The sequence below is a fragment of the Coturnix japonica genome, chromosome 3 (genome assembly GCF_001577835.2).
Source record: "Coturnix japonica isolate 7356 chromosome 3, Coturnix japonica 2.1, whole genome shotgun sequence".
NCBI classification, from domain to species: Eukaryota; Metazoa; Chordata; class Aves; order Galliformes; family Phasianidae; genus Coturnix; species Coturnix japonica.
This window is the reverse complement of record NC_029518.1, coordinates 36,977,195-36,997,194: the sequence shown is the minus strand read 5'-3', so window position 1 is coordinate 36,997,194 and position 20,000 is coordinate 36,977,195. Positions and strand designations below refer to the sequence as shown.

Sequence of the window (20,000 nt, the reverse complement as noted above, 5' to 3'; positions counted from 1 at the left end):
AAAATACCATAAACCCTGTTTCTTGCATTTCTCCAGAGTTAATCATACTGTTTTAATACATTTAAATATAGGCTTCAAATGGCTGGATTGACTTCCTCACCCCCACCAAAATCCATGGAAAACTATCCTTCATTAATAACTAAAGTACACAAAATTAAATAGGGACAGAGAAATATCAATCTATTCTACCTGAAACCTCATATATATGTGGAATTGTTATTAAAAATATAAATGAAATTTATCTAAAGATTAAGTTAATACTTTAAAAGATAAAAACCAGCTAAGCCTTCTTCAATTTGTATTTGACTCAACTAGAACTACCAGACCTACATCTCAGTTAAATAAGTGCTGAACAGTATTACAATTATTCCAAAACATGGGGAAAAAAAAATTTAAAAATACTCCTCAGAAAACAGAAACCTGACCATCAAATTCTAATTCTTCTAATCAAGTCTCTACTGTCCATAAAAGATTTGTTCTGATGTGAATTAGTCTAAATGACATAAGACTACCCAGACAATATTTAGGGAATAGCTTCATATGGCTTCATCCTCATGTTGTTGGTGATAGAATCATATAATTGGTTGGAATAGAATAGAAAGGTTGGAAAAGACCTTGAAGATCAGATCATCAAGTTCAACCACAACCTAACCATACCACCCTAACAACCCTCCACTAAATCACATCCCTGCACCACATTCAGTTTTTACACACATCTAGGGATGGTGACTCAGCCACCTCCCTGAGGAGCCTATTCCAACGCTTAACCACCCTTACTGTAGAGAAGTTTTTCCTGATATCCAACCGAAACTTCTCCTGGTGCAACTTAAGGCCATTTCCCCTTGTCCTGTCACCACTGAGAAGAGACCAAACCTGCTCTCTCTGTAAGCACCTTCTAAGTACTGGAAAAGAGCAATAAGGTCTCCCCTCAGCCTCCTTTTCCCCAGGCTAAACAGCCCCAGTTCCTTCAGTCTCTCCTCATAGGACATATTCTCTAAGCCCTTCACCAGCCTTCTTGCCCTTCTCTGGACCTTCTCCAGCACCTCAACATCCTTTCTGTATTGTGCCTAAAACTGAACATGGTAAAATTATTGTTTCCTTCACTCTGCCAACAACATGGTAACTAAATATTTCAAAATACAACTGAGATTATTAAGGCCCAGAGTTCTGTGATCTGGTACAGCACTCAAATGGCAAACAGGAAACCATCATATAATACAGTACTTCGCACCTATCTTTTAAAAGAAAATAACGTAATTGCTGATCACTAACTTCAAAGTTCAGTCTCATAAAACAGAAAACAACAGCAGTTAAAAGAATCACTAAGCTAACTTATCCACAAAGATGGCCCTGGTTCTCTAAATTCAGTGGAGCAGTATTTTCAAGAAACATATCTGAAATTCAATTAAAAAACAAACAAAAAACCAAAAAAAAACCAAAAACAAAAACCCACAGAATTAATCAAAAGAAAACTATCTAAGTATTATATAAGTTAAATTGATTTTTCCACAGAACTCTGAAAATCACTTCAGACTTCTCAAATGTTGCAATATTTCACTTCATCCATTAGGTTGTTATAGCTGAGCTATTTCTGTTAAAAAACAATAAAAGTGCCACTGCAGCAGCTTCCATAGGACTACTTCATTAGTTTAAAAATAAGTAATTAACAATCTGCTTACAGGTGATAACTTTAAAAAGTATAATCTACCTTTAATCGCAAAAAGCCTCCACAAGACTCAGACTTTCCCACTTTGATATCAAACTGAGAAAAAACAAGACTAGAAAACTGAAGAATGAACTTCAAGAGACAGAAACATCACCAGAAGCTAAAACTAATAACTGTGTCCAAGCTTATACTGATCAGAAAATAAGAAAATGTGTTAAAACTAACAAACTTCAGTCTGCATTATGTTCCTAGTTTGTCCAAGTAAAATCTAAATAACTTCATACAACCTTAAAATATTGAAAGTGCTCATACTGCCCTCTAGTGCACATTTTCTTATCAGTCAACTGAAGTTCCATATCAAATATTTTAATTCTAAATTAGATGAAGACCAACAGATTTAAGCCAGCTGTAATACAACAAAAAACACAGAAGCGATAGTGAGGTAGCAAAGTGCCAGGCTACAACAAACAAGAATGTGCTCAAATGCAACAAATACAGACATAGAAAAAAAAGAAAGAAGCAAGCAAAACCTCTTTACACTCAGAAAGCCTCAGGTAGGCAGGGATCTCTAGCAAGAGGTACCCTTGCCTCCACTGCCAACCCTTAAGTAAGGTCTGGGAAGTGGTAGACCCTGTCTCCACCCATTCTGGTCATTCAGGTACATTGCATCCACCTGAACTCCCCTGGGTTGGCCCTGAATTCCCACCAGGTGTTCAATCACTGCTTAAAGTTGTGATAGCATTTCTGCTACAGCCAGCAGTTAATATCTTCTATGGTAATGTACTTGCCAAAAAAGTACTTATAAAGAAGATATTTTAATTACTAAATAATAAAAACAAGCAGAAAATTCAGGAAATAAATAAATAACCTGCATAGGTACTAGGTAAGTACTTACTTTACTCCCAATGCAAAACTTTATGTGAGGGCTTTGGTATTGTAAAATCACTTGGAAGCTTTGAATTACCACTATGAGGATTACAAAAAATAAAATAAGGAAATTTAAAGTTTGAATAAGAACCTAAGACTTCAAGTCTCCAGTATCCCAAAGAGTAGTGAATAAAATGTCAGCTGGCTTGCAGGAGGCCAGTAAGCTTCAAAACAGACTTTGAGCAGGGTTCCCCTATTCCAAAGCACATGAGCTGGTTTTGTAAGAAGAGTTCTTCAAAAGGGTCCAAGTTGGGTGTAACTCTTCTAAAGCTGATCAACATCACCTGTACTTCATAACAGAACACAGTCACCTGAGGAGTCAACACTGATTGGAATGCACAGCTACTTTAATTGAGAGCTTTGGGGAACAAAGCTGAAAATAGTAGGCTTAAAGCAAAGAAGTTATCTCCTCTCTTCTATGCATTATAAATACATTTTTAATAATCAGCAAAACGCAAGTCACAACCTCCTTGGGCAGCCTGTTCCAGGACCTCACCACTCTCCTAGTAAAGAACTTGCCCTGACATCCAACCTAAATCTTTCCTCTTTCAACTTAAAACCATTTCCCCTTGTCCTGCTATTATCTGCCCTTTCAAAGAGTTTACTCCCCTCCTGATTTTAGGTTCCCAAGTGTTAATGCTGCTGTATTTAAAAAAACAAACAAACAAAAAAAAAAAACAACAGTTTTTGTTTCCATTTCTCAATTAAAATAAATAAATAACAAGTTTTAAAATACCAAACAAACTTAACTCATCAGGGTATTAACTTTTATTTCCTGAATCAGAAGCATTTCTCACTCCCATTCTTTTGAGGGTGATGTAAGTGAAATCTGTTTGCCAACATGGCACTTTATGTTAGACTCAATTATATACTATTCTTTACTAACATAATTCAGAAATTTACCTCCAAAAACATGATGTGTATTGGTGAGATCGGAGTTGAATATCAGTACAGTCTTGTTAGCCAGCCCACAGGCCAGGTAATTTCCATCCCCTATAAAAAGATTCTGATGATTTATGTTTGGAAGCAACAAGGAAATAAGATTCTATCCTTTTATTCATAAAAATTATATGTGCCACTACAAAAAAAACAAACACTAAGTATTCATTTCACATCTAACAAATTTTTTTGCTTGAACATTGCAAACTCATACTGCGAAATTTAGTATGAATTTATACACCATGTCTTGTGTTGCTAACATATTCTCACAACACCTACACATCACATGGCAGAAATTTGCTTTATATAGGAGTGCTACAAATTTTAAGTGTATAAATTTTTAGCAGTCATATAAATTTTTCCTGACTTAAACTCATTTTTCCTATATTGTCAACTTAAAAGTTATATCCCCTTCTCATACATACCTGCACATAGCAGTCATCCTGGATTGGTCCTTAAAAGTTACAGATTTCTTATCAACATCATAAACTCATCCCCAAAACTATTCAAGCACTGTTGGATTGTTCATTTATACAACTGATCAGCAGTATTGATGTAATTGATCGATGCCAGGTTAGACTTCCCTAATGCTTCTATTAAAATAATTAAAGCAGCAAACTGAACCAATGTGAGGGGGAAAGGAGGTAGAACAAAGGAGAAAGCAGAATTGCATAATTCAAATCAATGGATGTCACTAAGTTCCCTGTGAAATGTATTTTTTAAGAAGTTTTAAGAATATTTCACTTGACTTTTTCTTCATATATCAGTAATTAAACACACTAAATAATGACCTAAAATATTTTCCTCTCAAAAATAAGATAACTAGTTCTGAATAAAATACTCAAAGAAATGCACGCCCCATGCCCCATACTCCCCATAGTCTTTAAGCTATAGGGTAGTGCTCTTCTGCAGAAGTCTCCCTGTTTTTTTCTAAGGTTTTGACAGTACATATCTTCAGCATGAGAGGTGACTGCTAAGTTTGAAGCTCACCATTGCAAAACATAAGCTCTCCACAACTCCACAATCTCCTTTATGGGCCATAAAAATAATTTCTTACAGGCCTCTAAGGATCACTTAGGGTTGCAGTATGCTTTAAGAAGTTACAGACTGCATTTAGCTTACTTTTATTTCTTGAAGATGAAAGTTGTTCTGGTACCCAAAATACTTACAAAGATACATGGTTTTAAATACTTTATATATTCTGTGGTTTGGAGCATGTACACTGACATAATTATATACTCAGTGATACACTTGATTGCTGACCTAGGAAATGGATCCTGTGTAATATTTACCTGGATTGAAAATGACAAAAGCTATGACAAGAATTTCTTCTCCAAAGCATTAAAAAAAATAAAGTAAAATAAAATAAAATTGCATTCTGATTCTTTTGAAACAGAACTTCAGCTTCTAACACATCCTAATTACACCAAGTAAATGACTGAGAAAATAAACTTCCTTAGTGAAGGAAAGTGTTAGACCACTAATTATCAAGCTGTAATGGAAAAGTGATAGAATGGGGCCAAAAGAAAACAAGTTAGAAAATCAAAGGAGAATTAGAATCCTTTGACACGTATTAGCAGCTTGCATGGTTTTGCAAGTTAAAAAATGATGACCAAGCAGCAGATGCCAGATTTTTCTAGGAAAAGCACAGCTTTTATAAACATTACACAAATTTTGTTATTCTGTCTCCACAAGGACACAATAGTACATTTAATGAAACTATACATACCAGAATACTGAATGCAACAAATTCTAGTTGGTTCAAAGCCAATAGATATTTCTCTGCTAGAGATGATTGGAGGAGAACTTTCCAGGGGATATTCTTTACTTGTACTTCAGAAAAATAAAAAATATTTTAAAAAAGGAAAAGCAAAGGAGAGGAAAAATATTGAGACATCTAAACCTTGTTTGTAGCCATTTCAATAATGAAATAAATATTGCTTGCAGAGTTATTGTAAATACTTTCATCTATATATTCCCTGAAGAATTTATGCTAAACCCAGAATAAACAACAGAATAAATTAAAAATTATCAAACTTCAATTACTCACATCAGCAACTATTATGAATTTATGAAATAAAGAATTAACATGGCATTTTAGAAAAATATTTATAAAATCATATTTCTTAAATTACACAATAATTTCATAATAGTGAAATGAATTAAAAATGAAAACTACCTTGCTGTAAGAATAAGCAATATGAAAAAGATTTCCATATATACACATAAGTAGGACACTGATCACTAAAACTCACTTTGCCACAATCAGCTATTTTTCTTATTAGAAAAATAAGACTTTTATAGCAAATTTATAATGTGTTTTAGTTCCCCAGATGCTCCTAACTAAAGTTATGAGAGAAGCAGTTACAAAACATATTTCTGACAGAATTCATTTAAATTTGTTCCTCCTTCAAAACAGTTGCTATCTTACCTACCATTTAAAACTGGTTTTGCACTTTAATACCTCATTTTTCTTCAGGTTAGTATTTGGCGTAAACATGGTCATTCTACAAGAAAGAACAGAGACTCTACTATATGAAACATTCTTTGTTTCATGAGATATGCAGGGTTTTTTTGTTGGGACTTTCTTTTTTCCAAACAAAAAACAATCCTTGTTTCTTCTTACTGTTTATGCATACTACTAATGTTTATAGGTAAGACGATGTACATGCTGAATGATAAAAAGATAACTTTGTAGTGATCTACAGTATTCTTGTTTGCAGCTAAAGTTTTGCTTTCCATGTGTTATCTGTTGGACTGCACATTCTGAAGGCCAAAATCCACTAACATGAAGAATTCTTCCTGCAGACTAAATAAACAAGAAGAGCTTCAAGAAGACAGAATGCCTAATAAAGATTCTGCAAGAAAACTGAACAACCGAAATGGGAGAGTAAGTTCTGAGTTAGCAAAACACAAAGCCAACACATGCGACACAATTCCTTCATATAGCAGTACCAATGTACAGGAAAAATCTTTTCCATAAACACAAAGCAAATGGAACAACTGGTGTCAAAACAGTATTCCCCCTAGATGGTCTTTGCCATATCTGAGCTGAGTTATAATCGGTTTCTCAGCTACGTTCCCTGAAAAAAATGGAGGCTAGACTCTCTGGAAATGATGTTTAGCAAACACAGTTCTAAATCTTTTAGTAGTAACAGCATAATATATATCAAAAACTGAGACATTTCTTAGCAAAACCTGAAAGAGCTTGAGCTGTCTTCAGATCACTCTGAAGTGTGAAAGACACTTCATTTTGCAGTGCATTTTAACACTGTGTTTCAACAGTTTATCTTCACATGTCTGAAACTTCAGGAAAACACAAGGGAGGTTTTTTTGGTTAAGGGAGAAGTCTGACACCACATTCAAAAGCAATTCGGGATATTCCATGAACATGGTATGGTAGAAAAAATGGAAGTTTTTCTTCTACCCCACACATCATCACAATGATTGCACACATCATCACAACCAAAAGTTCCTTCAACTCAGAAGCAAAGCAACAAACAAGATACAAGAGATGGAGAATTCATAGATGTCCTTAAGCCAGATTTAGTTTCCCCTGAAACTTTTATCTATTGCTGGGGACCATTTCAGTCATGTTCTCAAGGGATGATTAAGTAGTGGCTTTGATTAAACAAGGAAATTCTATGATATGGAATTAGGAATGGGATGAATAGAACTTCTTAAACTACAGGTTCGGTGCCTGTATTCATCCTATCTTATCCAAGGCTTCTAGGTTGAGAGAAACTGGAGAGAAAAGACAACATAGTTTGTATATTCACAGAATTAGGAACACAAATAACACATTCGGAAATCAGCAAAAAAAGGTTCATCATTTCAAAATGATTGAATCTATTTTGAGGTCCCAGACTCTAATGATTGTTCTCAGAATATAAAAACCACAGCTCCCAGTTGCTCTCTAAAGATGTAAACATAAGCAGACTTTCCCTCAGATCAATTAAAATAAATCTATTGCTGATAGGTAAAAACTGCTTCTTGATTTCTCAGTTTCAATACTCGCTTGCATTCAAAGCAATTTGAATATTTCTCACGTAATACCTTGCACCATTCTACTTCTGTTCTAACAATCATGCTACACAAGGATGGTACCAAAAATGTATATCATACTCTATGATCTACCCGGGGCTCTGAGACACAGACCAACTCTCCATTCCTGTGGGGAACACTAACACAACACTACTCATTCCATCTGAGTGTGAGTTCTCCATCCAAAGATAAATCTTTAAAAGCAAGCAAAGAACAGGCAAGGCTACAGCAAACTTCCTCAAGTGATTTTAGAAGCTTGTAATAAAAAAAATAAAAATAAAAAAAACAAAAACAAAAATCCTGAAAGTTCTTAAAAAATAACACCATACCAATAAAGTGAGGTTATACAGCTCATAAAGTTGTAACATGGCCCATCTCAAAAAATGGTCGAGAGGAAATAAATGGCATACTTCTCCCTAGGTTGATCTGAGAATGCTCCGTATGCATAGAACAAAAGAAAGAACTAACTGGGTTTAAGTGACATCGTATTTAGAAACAGACACTATGTAAATGTACACAAGTTTTCATTTCAAGACAAAAGTCTGCGAAAATTTACAACATGTTTTTAAAAGGACTGTAATTGTTAAAATCATCTATTTTTCATGGGTCACCAATTTCACAGTGGTGAGACTGTCCATCTCTATTATATGACATAATATCAGATCCCAGTAAAAAAGATACAATACAAGCATATCTACTCACCGTGGTGAAGCTGTATAACCAGATGACTTAATTTTATTATGAAATACCAGTGGTTGATCTTTCCTAGTGCTTTTCACTCCTGTAGTAAAACAAATTAATGATCACTGAAGAGCTTCCTAATGTGAAATTACATTTTTACAACTTTATAGATACATAGTTAAGCTAAGCAGGGGCAATTTTTAATGTCTCCTTGTAATACAAAACACAATTACGATCAGATACTTTAAAAGACTGAGAAAAGGAAAGAAATGAACTGCCCCTTTGCATAATATCCCTCCTCAAATAATATCTAGTAGGAACTCTAAACTTTGAACTAACAAAAATACTGTTCTAAGGAGCTTTTTTCATCATTCACACGTGAATGTATTCTGTAGTTGCCTATTTTATGCTTAGATTTTATATTTACTAGCTATAAAACATACACAACTTACATTTGGAATATATATAAAGATCTAAAACAAACTGACTAGCAGGTGCACATAAATGACTGTTCTTTTATCTGGCTTGAGAAGTCATTAATAATGGTAGAATTCACCTTCTTTTAATAACATTCCTAAAAGGCAGCTTCCAGCTCAAAACTAAATACAAGCATTTCATATCAGCAGAAATGACCTAATTAAATTTAAAAGGGAGGGAGTGGAAATCTTGTTCATAATCCAAAGAAAAACCTTCAGGTGCACTGTGAGTGATCTCATGGGCACATTTACCAATGCTGAGGGTAGGCACATCTTTAGCACCCATCAGCTATCACTTCTCTATATGTATTGAAGAGGGAGAAAAGGGTCCTTCCTAAAGATTGCCTGACACCACTTGCTCTGAGATATCAGAGGATTTCCTTGGAGCAACTAAGATATCTGAATGTGATGTGTCAATAATAATACAGTGCTGGGTTTTAGAAGAAGCTTTGAATTCTAGCAAAAAACACTATAGATACTGTCTCAGATTTCCACATAAAACTACAACTATAACCTTTGACAGTCTAGCATGTCCATCAAGTACAATCAATAGAATCAAAATAGATTAATCTAAGTGTCCACAGCTAACAGTTATTTTCTCTTTTCAAAAGAAAAGGTGATTATGAAGAAAAATACTTTCTAGGTATTTTCTGAACCTAGCTTTACTACTACTAAGCAAAGAAGTCGTGTTCTCCAACAGCAACTGAAAGAGACCTTGATCTTTTTTTTTCAGATAGTAGGAACCTAAGTCAAAAATCAATTTCCTAAACTTACAAGTATTAACAAAAGACTATTCAGGACAACAAAACCGATCAAATATTTAATTAAAAATAAGAAAGGAAAGTCAAATTATATAGAAAAATATATTCCACGCTATGAAACAATATGAAAAAAATATAAGCATTCTACATACTTCAACTCTTTCAACATTGATATTTCTCAGAAGACTATATTTAAAAAAAGAAAAATATCCCATTACCATCATTTTCATAACTAACATTTGGGTAAGATATGAAATACTACTAGAAAAATAAAGTGCTGTCTATTAAAATACAAGTGACATACATGTAACTCAAGAAATATATAGACACCAGACACTTGAGTCTGTTTCTGTTCATAAAAATATGGCTTTATTTATTCATATCAAGATTTTTTTATACTCACTTTCTGTTTTACTCAGATGTTTTTTATTTTTATTTTTATTTAAATTTGTACACAATGGAGATTTTGGCAACAAAGGACACCTAAGTTAAAAAAACAAAAAACAAAAAAACACAAATATTGATAAATGCAATGAATAAAAGGTGTCAAAATTTATTTTTACTAATTTGTGTGAATGTACACATGACATTTTCACTTCACTTCACTTAAAGACAGCAGGTTTTTCTGTGATTTAAAATTCCAGTGTTTTCACAGAAGCCATTTCCAGGACCATGAAACACCAGACCATCATTGAGAACTGTCACCATGGATTTGCCAGGGAAATGGTGGTTCACCGACTTTATAAACTTCTGTGATGAAAGGATTAGCTTGTAGACAATGGTACATATGGTTTACCTGGACTAGAAAGCTTTTGCCACTGTCTCCCATAAGATCCTCATAGAGAGGCTGGTGAAGTATGGTCTGGAGGAACACACAGCAAGAAAGCTGAATACTGGCATACATCCCAGAGGGTGGTGATAGGTGGCACAAAGTCTAGCTGGAGGCTTGTAACAAGTGGAATACTTCAGGGATCAGTCCTGAGACCAGTCCTGTTCAATATCTGCATTAATAATATGGAAGGTGGAGTGTGTCCTCATAAAGACTACAGAAGAAACCACAAAACTGGAAGAAGGGAATGATACACCAGAGGATTGTGCAACCATCCAGAGACAGGATGGAGAAGTTGGCTGGCAAAAGCATCAGCAAGTTCAACAGGGGAGAGTACAGAGTAGGAGAGGCTCAGCAGGGATCTCTCCAATGTATACTTATATATATATATAAGTGCAAAAGAGTGGTGTCCAGTGACAGGAAAAGATGTTCACAAAATGGAACACAGAGGGTTCCAGTTAACTACCAAGAAGCATATCTTCACGGTTCAGTTGATCAAACACTGGTACAGGTTTCTCAGAAAGGCTGCAGAGTCTCCTCTTGGAAGGTACTCAAACGCAAACTGGACTTGGGCCTCAACACACTGCTCTGAGTGTCTCTGCTTTAGAAGGGACCTCCCAGATGACCAGGAGCTATCCCTTCTAGTCTCAACCATTCTGCTATCTAGTAACTTCTCCCACTGAGTGCAAAAAAGCACGACAGGAAAACAAGTTAAGTTAATCCAAGTCAGAAAATAACACTGTACAAAAGAATGTGATAGACTTAAGTGTCAGAAAAACAAAAGCATTATCCAATTTTGAAGAAAAGAACATTTTAAGTTATTCTGTACCTGGCAATGACTGATAGACTCTCTTCATTTCCACTTTTACAAGTACCACTCTGCTGAGATGTCAGCAACAAAGCAGGGTTAACTTCCAACACAGTAATCATGTCTTCAAACATTGAGGTGACCAAGCATAAAACCTGCAGTAATTACACTGTAAAATAGTACTCCGTGTACTTCAAAATTTAAATTCTAATGCAAAAGTATTTATAATTGAGAATAAAACTGTTTTTTTGTTTATGAATATTACTCAGATATCTATAGCTTTGGTCTCACAGCATTAAATATTAAAAAGTGCTTAATGCTGTCCTTCAAAATATGCCTATGGTGCTTATATATATCATATGTATATATTCCATTTCCTAAAATGCTCTTCTGTTGATTTTCCACAGAAATTTTCTCACAACTCAGTTTTTGCAGATCTCTTGAAAGGATTCAAAAGTTCATCCCAGCATCTGCTTGAAGAAAAAGTGTAATGCTTCTACCTTTCTTTCTTATAAGACAGTGCCTCTGCTGCCACAGTGGTCATTCTTGACATTCAAGGTACACACCAAACACCATGAAAAACAATTCACTTTTTGCTTCCTAGTCACTTCAGATAGCATTCAAATTCTGAGAGCTTTAAAACTACCCAGCTACTAAAACTAGAAATCTCCTTAAAGAATCATCTCCAGAGAAATAACTCTGTAATTCACATTTTGAATAAATAAGTGTACATGTACATAATTTGTAAACAAAATGCAGAATTAATGTTTATAAAAAATAACTGAAAATGTAAACATTCATTAAATAAATGCTAACTATATACTCACCTTTCCATTAACTGCTTTCTTCATTAATGAACACGATCTAGCAAATCGAATGCTGAGGCCGCTGTAATCTTTACCAAAAAGAACACAGTGGTAAAAGATGTATTTACATTTAAAAGGGAAAAAATTTACTCATGTTGTTTTGATACCACCACTGTTTTCAGTATATATCATTCCAGCTTACAGCCTCATTGTGAAGTATGAGTAGAATAACATACCTAGTAGTTAGGTTGCTAAATTGAATAAGATTTCATAACTAACCACTACAAAAATCTAGTACTGATACATGTTTTGAAACAAGTCATCAGTGACAGAAAAACACAGTAAAATTAATTGATAAATTAAAACATTAAAAAACAATTTTTGCTGTATTAACTAACTCTTATACTATTTATATCAGACAACAAAGAAAAGCAATCACATTAGATTGTAGCCAAATATTTTCTATTCATACCTTTGTAACATAAAAAGGCTTCCAATTCCAAGTTTGCTGAATTTATTAATAACAAGCCAGTAGAGGTTCCTATCCAAAAATAGCTTCTATTCTGGACACAGGATCTATTAGAAAAACAAACAAACAAACAAACAAAAAGAACATGTACCCGAGTATGATAGAGAAGGATTTTTTGTTGGTGGTGGTGGTGGTTTTTTGTGTGTTTTTTTTTTTTTACTATATAAGACACAGTAATACTAGCTAACTTGATTCCAATATAGCAAAAATAATAAGCTACCCCACAGAAGTTTATAAATGTATTTTTTGAATCTGCAGTTCAAAGGAAAAAGTTTCAGTTAAAATTGATGCAGTGAAAATAACCTAAGAGCCAATGGGAACTCCTGTGAATAGATTCCAGCCAACTACTTGGAGGTATTCTAAAGGACTTACTCATTTTCTTCCTTATGGAAACATACTGAATAATCACAGTGTTCAATTAGGAGGACAGGCAATGATGCTTCCACTGGCCCCTCTGGTTTCATGCTGCTTGTTCTGCAAAGCTCAGAAGCATTTTGTCTTTCACCTGAAGAAAACCAATTAGCAGTGTCATCAGTCAATGAAACAATGAAATAAGGCAAACAAAAAAGATTTAAGAGAGAATTAAAAGTAATGTAGTACAATAACATGAAATAAGACCACACTATCTTTCCATTTCAAAAGATGGAGATATCTTGAGCCAGAGAATCACCTTGCTGAGGTGCAGTCATTAAAGGTTTATGAGTACTCATTGTTATGCCAATAAAAATACCACTGTCAGTTAAATAATATATCATAGGGGGGCTCTGGTATGAGTGTAAAACAACAGCATAGCAAAACATATAAAATAACATAACAAAGCATAACATAAAAGATTCTTAGAAGCTTCAAAGGTAATTCAGAAATGTTACTCCAATTAGAAAATGGATTAATTTTTTAGGAATTGATTCTATTTGCACTGAAGACATAGTGCAACGATATATAAGCAGATAGATTGTACAAGATGTTATTAGAGACATGTATGCATAATTCCTCCCTATATGCCAATCCCCAGCTTCGTATCGGCTCTAGCAAAAGATTCCATTTGACTGTCTGAGATTCAAAACTCTATCATGTATCAATAAATTTCACTCTATCACTAAATTTTCACGGTATAAAAGACGCATGCTCAGTAGTCAATAACAACTGAAATATAGCAAAACCAGCATTCTAGAAGCACTATGCTACCTAATTCTTCTTCGGATTTCCAGATTTTATTATAGAATTTCTCTTGCTCTTTCTTTAAGTCAATACGTGTCACACAACAGTAATTATGATCACTGATTAAACTGAAGATCCAAAGCTGAAAGAAAACATAAGAAAAGCAATGCAATAAAATTATACAAATATGAGCTGGATGTTCAATATTGAAAACTGTTTATGTAACTAATGAATTTTTATTCATCTTACCTGGGACCTGAAATTACATTATATACATCTATATTCCAAAAATTATCAAAGATTTTTTCATTATTAGCATTTAGTATATCAGTAGTCATTGTCAATTTGAACAGCATGTCCAATTCCTATATGTCTGTGTCTTTGAAAAAAACCCTCCTCACAGTGTATTTCCTACAATTAAAAATCCTGGGTAAGCTGCATACAGTTGCTTAATGAGCCACATAAGATAATTTCATTAATACCTCTATCTTTATACCTTACTATATTTATGTGTTTAATTTTCTTCATGATCCACTGAATAGTTATGCAGAAGGAAGATGGCCTCTATATGCCATAGAAAAAAAATCTGATTAATATATTCCTAACATTAATTAAAGAAAAAATCAAATGCTCAAAATACGTTTATTACAAATTTACTTAGAACTTCACCATGCTAAAATCATGGCCTCTCCAAGTTACGGCCATGTGCTTTATTCCTTGGCCAAAGAACGAGTATCCTGCTTTTCATCTTTTTTCTTTTAAAACAGATACTTATAGCACCTCAGTGTACATATACTTACTGATTGCAGTTCTAAAAAGTATTATGGTTTTGAGGAAAAAGTTAGCATTTTGTAATAAAGGTTTTATGTTGTTATGTTTGCTAAAATAATTGTAGCATTTTAAAACTTGTATGCAAATTGTGAAGCTTCGTGATAGAAAAATTAATGATAGTAAAGTATTTTGTCACATAGAGATTATTTTTTACGTATAGTACCTGTCCTTCAGCAGATCCAGTGATGATCTGTCTCTTTTCTTCGTCAACTAGCAGACTTAGCAAAGGAAATCCTGTTCCAAAAATCTTGCAATTAGTTCCAGAGTATACATGAATCAGAAATGTTATTCAAAATTGATAGCTCCTACTTATAAAGAAAGGTAAAAACAGAATAAAACAAAACAGTGGTCTTCACTTTTTTTTTTTTTTTTTTTTTTTTTTTTTTTAAAGGGTTTTTTTTTTTTTTTTTTTTTTTTTTTTTTTTTTTCATTGCAATGAGCTTTCTATTTCTAGATCTGTAGCCTGCCTTCCCAAACTGGTATGGCTGTGGTTTTTGGTAACCTGCTATCCACACTGCAGAGGCAGTGGTTTGCTGCACCCTTTTACCCAGGCTTCAATAGCAGTGTTTTTCAGAGCCCTGTTGGCTGTTCAGCTACTGTTATTCTCATGGCCTTGCACATACAAACCAATTCCATCAAAGCAACTGCCATAAGTAATCAGGCAGGAGTCATCCCTTCTTCCTCTCCTTTCCTATCATATGGTTTGAGCTTTCCTTTTGCTATGGGGCGTCTAATAATAGATAAGCACAAAGCTTAACAACCAGTTCCCATGTAGTTCCTGCCCCCAGTCACAGTGTGCTTCAACCTGCTCTAACTGCACCATAAGCAAGAACAACCAGCACAGGATTGAAACAGGTTCTGGTGAAAACCACACAGTTACTTTCAGGAAAAGTTCTATTGGGGAGGGCTGCCCTTGCTGTGCAGATGTTTGTCCTCCTCTCCTTTTGTTCTCATCATTCTATAAAATGTAGTTTTTGACTTTAAAGTCAATGTATGCCTTCAACTACAAACCCTGCTAATAAACCTACATATGAAACACTTAAAGACTTTCTTTTCATTTCCAATACAAAACATAAAAAGCACATAGACAATAGAACTATTTACACATCTCAGTAAATGCCAAATGCACGTTCTGTACAAAAAAACTGTTTATGAAAATACACTGAAACTATCTACCCACTTCAAAGAAAAAAATATATGCTAGCATATAGTTTACTATAAATACTTCTACTAGATCAACTAAACACCTATACAGTTATTTTATTGTACAGATTTATATATTTTGCTATGCAAAAGTATAAGAAAGGAAAAATTACCTGTAAATACTCCTGACTGATGTATTAACAGTCCAGTGGAATAGTCCCATATCTTTAGGGAAAAACAAAAAAAGATAGGCACCTACTTAGATCTTTAAGGAAAGCACAAACTTTTAAAAGGCCATCAAGTGGTGAAACCGGGGATGTGCAGCCACTGAAAGTGATGCAATATAGCAATGTTGTTTTTCACAGCGTTGGTTTATTTGCTTGCTTGTTTTTCATGTTGGGCTCTGATTAATTGATAAGTGCCAGAGTTCATTTGCCAGATCATAAAAATCACCAAAGTTAACACTTCACTACTGTTTTGACTATGACAAAACGTCAATGTTATTTTAAAAATATTAATAATTATTATAATTATAATTAATTTTTACAATAACTTTGTAAGCAATTCTTAAAAACAATGCTCTGGTCTCTATAATAGCAAAGATGACTTTTGCTTAACTTTCAGCAAATACTTTTAGGAAAAAAAAAAACAAAACAATATGAATTCAAAAATCCACTAAATATTTTTTTTAATTTTTCTTTATTATTTTTAGCACAGCTCAAGAATTTCCTTGCCTTAAAGCTCCTGTCTTCAGAAATTGATATAAGCATATTTTTCTCCCGCGTGCAAAACTCAGCAGCAGTCACTGGAGCCAGGTGGCCATTCAATTCAACTGGTATAGCTTCATACTATGATTAGAAAAGTCAAAATAAAAGCAAAATAGATTTCAAAATAAAAACTGGCAATTGATTCAAGGTCTGAATAACTAAGAATTATTGCTAAAAATAATATCAGACTTAGGTTCAAATTACAAATTCAGCAACATTTTTCTTAAGTCAAATGCAGCCCTGTATATCATTTTGCTGGCAGAAAACACATGTTGCATTTGCTTTTTCAAAGCAAGTGATAAAGGAGTAGTTTTCCAGATGTTTTCAGAATGTTGAGATATTGTTTAACTTCAACATTTTTATGGCATATCACTTGATAGTGCTATCAAACATTCATTTCTATTTGTTTACTTCTAAATGAGAACATGAATGAATACATTACCACATCATAATCTTATTGAAAGTGATGAACTTTAGGAAACAACTGTGGCTGCAAAGAATGGTATCTCACCTTTACACTTAACACGTAGATTCGATTTCCAGCACATACTGCCACTTGTTGATCATCTGGACTAAATCTTACATGAAGCACCAATCTCTGAAGAGTTCCAATAATAATTCCTCGAGGTGTTAACCCTGCAGCAATTTTATGATTATTGAGATTTAGCAAAATATAAAACTCTGATGCAGCAAGATCCGCAGAAACATTGCATAACAGCTATCTGCCAACACAGTTATACCAGTATCTGTCAGGAAAATATACAGAGTAACTCACCATTTAATAATATAGAATAATTGGGGTTGGAAGATCATCTAGTCCAATCAGCCTAGGCTGTTGGATAGCAAAGCACAGAATTATATACCAGTAACTATTCTCCATCTACCTTCTTGCCCAGACCATGTCTGGTACTCTCTGCAACACTAACAATAAGTTAGTATATAATAAGTATAAGTATAATAAGAATATCAAATCTCACTAATATTAAGGATAGAATTTTTGTAGCAGGATGGCATGTCCAGAGAACCTAGTAGTGCCTTATTCATTTTGAAGACTGGAAATCCCGATTCAAATCCAGCAGATCAACCATTGCAAACCATTGCATAGAAAGATGGTAAGACTGGCTTTGAGAATAGGCTAATTTTTCATCCATCTTATCACCACATCATTATGTTCATCTCAGTGGTTCTTCAGATCCACATTTTATGACTCTGCCTTCAACAGTGTGCACAGACTTTGGACATCTTATCAAGTCTTAGGATTCCGTTGGCAGCAAATTAACCAGAACACAGCCACAACAGCTACAAATGTTTTTTCCTACGTTTTACCCTAGATGTTGTGGAGTCTGTAACAGATTTATGTGTCAAAATTTATCAGCATGGAGAGATGAATCACACAAAGAACTCAAGTTCCTGACACATTTGATAGAAATAAGGTGAAAAAAAATTGTCCAAGACTGCACAGAGAGCAGTCTGGGCAGAGACAATCTACACAGCATCTGCTGAAAAGCCTGTGGACAGAGACAGAAAGGTGAAAAAGGAAATCTAGCAGCTGTGAATATGGCTTTCAAATGTCTTTGTATTAAATATACACAGACTGTTTACTGATCTTCCACTAACTGACTCTAACTAACTTCCATGTTTGTTTCCCCTGAATTCTTAGTCCAATTTCATGCTCACTTGCTGAATCATTCCCTGATACTCTATGTTACAATTATATGGATTAAAGTGTAATGATGAAATTCATTATCAAAGTATTTAGGACATTCTCATTTCTTTACAAGTGTTGTTTTTTTTTTTCATGATGAGTAGTTTTCCACATTCGGTGTGTCAGAGTATGAAACACAATTTCTACACATTAAAAGACAGGCAAATCAACATCATTTTTAACAATGATGAGCTACATGACTCTTCCACAATACTGACACAAAAAGAGGGCCATAAAGCCTCTAAATCATAACGCTATAACATTGTTTTTAGGACAGCGTGTCACTGGGGCTCTAGTGAGCCATGACTTGCTCTCTTTCATTCTTCCTATAAGTTTCAGTCCATTCAAACTCCCAACAGCCTCCATCGAGCCCAGCCTAAGCCCCAGCTGCGGGTCAGAACCATGGCCAGCTCCCTTCCCTTGCTAAGGTGGTCATTGTTGAGAAACTGGTTCAGCACTGCTGGGCTTGTAGGTGGTGGTGAGTGATTGCCTTCACTTCACTTCTATTATATATATATTTACATAATATACATGCTATGTAAATAATACTCTACCTCCTCGTAGTTTCTGTGTGCATTCATCAACATTCCACACTATCACATGCTCACGGGAAGCTGAGCAGACGAGAAGCGGATTGATTTTATTTCCAAATGACAGGGCAGAAATGGAGTGCCGATGTCCTAACAAACGTAATGGCTGACAAATGGACATGGAAAAATGAGTCACTTCAAAATAAAGTTACAAACAGTGCAAGATTACAAATGGGTAATGTTTGAAAAATTAACAAAACAATAACTGGTTGAGTGGTTAGGCCCTGGAACAGGCTGCCCAGGGAGGTTGTGGATGCCCCGTCCTTGGAGGTGTTCAAGACCAGGTTGGACGGGGCCCTGGGCTAAACTGATCTAGAAATGTGTATGTTTGGTGCCTGCCAGGCAAGGAGGTTAGAACTACATGGATCCTTGAGGTCCTTCCAACCGTCGGGTCATTCTGCCGATTCTGATGGGTGATTCTGTGTGTGTAACTGTTTCAAACTCCATTTTCTTTCATTGTTCCAAAAGCCCTTAATAATTTACAATATAGCTGTGCTGGGATGAAGTACAGTTCCCTTGTAGCAGCTTGTATGGTGTTATTCTAGGTTTTGTGTCTAATTTGGCTATACGTGGATAACACATAGAATGGTTTGGATTGGAAGGGACCTTTCATATCATCTAGTTGATGATAACTTAAAGGACAGCCTTCGCCCCTAACAGGCTTTGCTCAGAGCCCTCATCCAGCCTGGCCTTGAATGCTTCCAGGGCAGGGGCTTCCACAGCATTGCTGGGCAACCTGTTAGTGTCTTCACCACCTGCACAAGTAAAGACTGGTTCTTTCTAAGCGTTCTAGTCTAAATCTACTCTCTTCCAGCTTTAAAACGACTCCCCTTATCGTCCCGTGCACATGCTGCTGCCTATCTCATGTTAGTCCCCTCCCGCACGTCCTGCTAGCTCCTTCTCAGGTCACTGGAGGGCGTAGCGTGTAAGATGCTACAAGGTGTCGTCTACTAGCGTGATGACAGCGAACATTGTCGGTGGCTTTACATGTCACAGTGGAGCCTCCAAGCTGACGTTCCAGACCACACACGTACAAAGGTTGCTATTGAGGGAAGGCGCAGTGCTGATGACCTAACCACGCCAGCCTGGATACAGGCACTCGGGCAACCTGATCAGTTAACCAGTCGGCCATGAGAAGTTTCAATTAGACGATCTCAGTGTCTTTTCTCCCTCCCCACGAACGACAGCCTCCCTCGCTTTCCATCCTACAGCGGGGCACCGCCGGCGGCTCGGGGTCCGTCCCCAACGCGTGGGGGAGCGGGACGAAGCCGCCGACACCGGCCGCGTTGACACTATGGCAACAGCGTCGCTGCTGACGGGCCGCCGGGAGGGACAAGCGG

The 20,000-nt window shown here is 35.4% G+C and overlaps 1 protein-coding gene across 1 annotated transcript in view; it reads right to left on the bottom strand.

Moving 5' to 3' along the window:
- WDR27 (WD repeat domain 27) overlaps positions 1-19,792 on the bottom strand; it is a 56,828-nt gene extending 37,036 nt beyond the window's left edge. Inside the window, exons 1-17 of the mRNA XM_015857952.1 lie at positions 19,754-19,792; positions 19,651-19,702; positions 18,625-18,768; positions 16,877-17,001; positions 16,333-16,446; positions 15,772-15,823; positions 14,619-14,689; positions 13,652-13,766; positions 12,839-12,971; positions 12,410-12,513; positions 11,959-12,026; positions 11,153-11,286; positions 9,898-9,977; positions 8,279-8,357; positions 5,968-6,039; positions 5,262-5,365; positions 3,497-3,586 (exon numbers count right to left, since the gene is read on the bottom strand). Of these exons, the coding sequence (XP_015713438.1) occupies positions 3,497-3,586; positions 5,262-5,365; positions 5,968-6,039; positions 8,279-8,357; positions 9,898-9,977; positions 11,153-11,286; positions 11,959-12,026; positions 12,410-12,513; positions 12,839-12,971; positions 13,652-13,766; positions 14,619-14,689; positions 15,772-15,823; positions 16,333-16,446; positions 16,877-17,001; positions 18,625-18,768; positions 19,651-19,702; positions 19,754-19,792 (1,576 nt within the window). The remainder of the gene's footprint in view (positions 1-3,496; positions 3,587-5,261; positions 5,366-5,967; positions 6,040-8,278; positions 8,358-9,897; positions 9,978-11,152; positions 11,287-11,958; positions 12,027-12,409; positions 12,514-12,838; positions 12,972-13,651; positions 13,767-14,618; positions 14,690-15,771; positions 15,824-16,332; positions 16,447-16,876; positions 17,002-18,624; positions 18,769-19,650; positions 19,703-19,753) is intronic.
- Between the last annotated feature and the right edge of the window lie 208 nt (positions 19,793-20,000).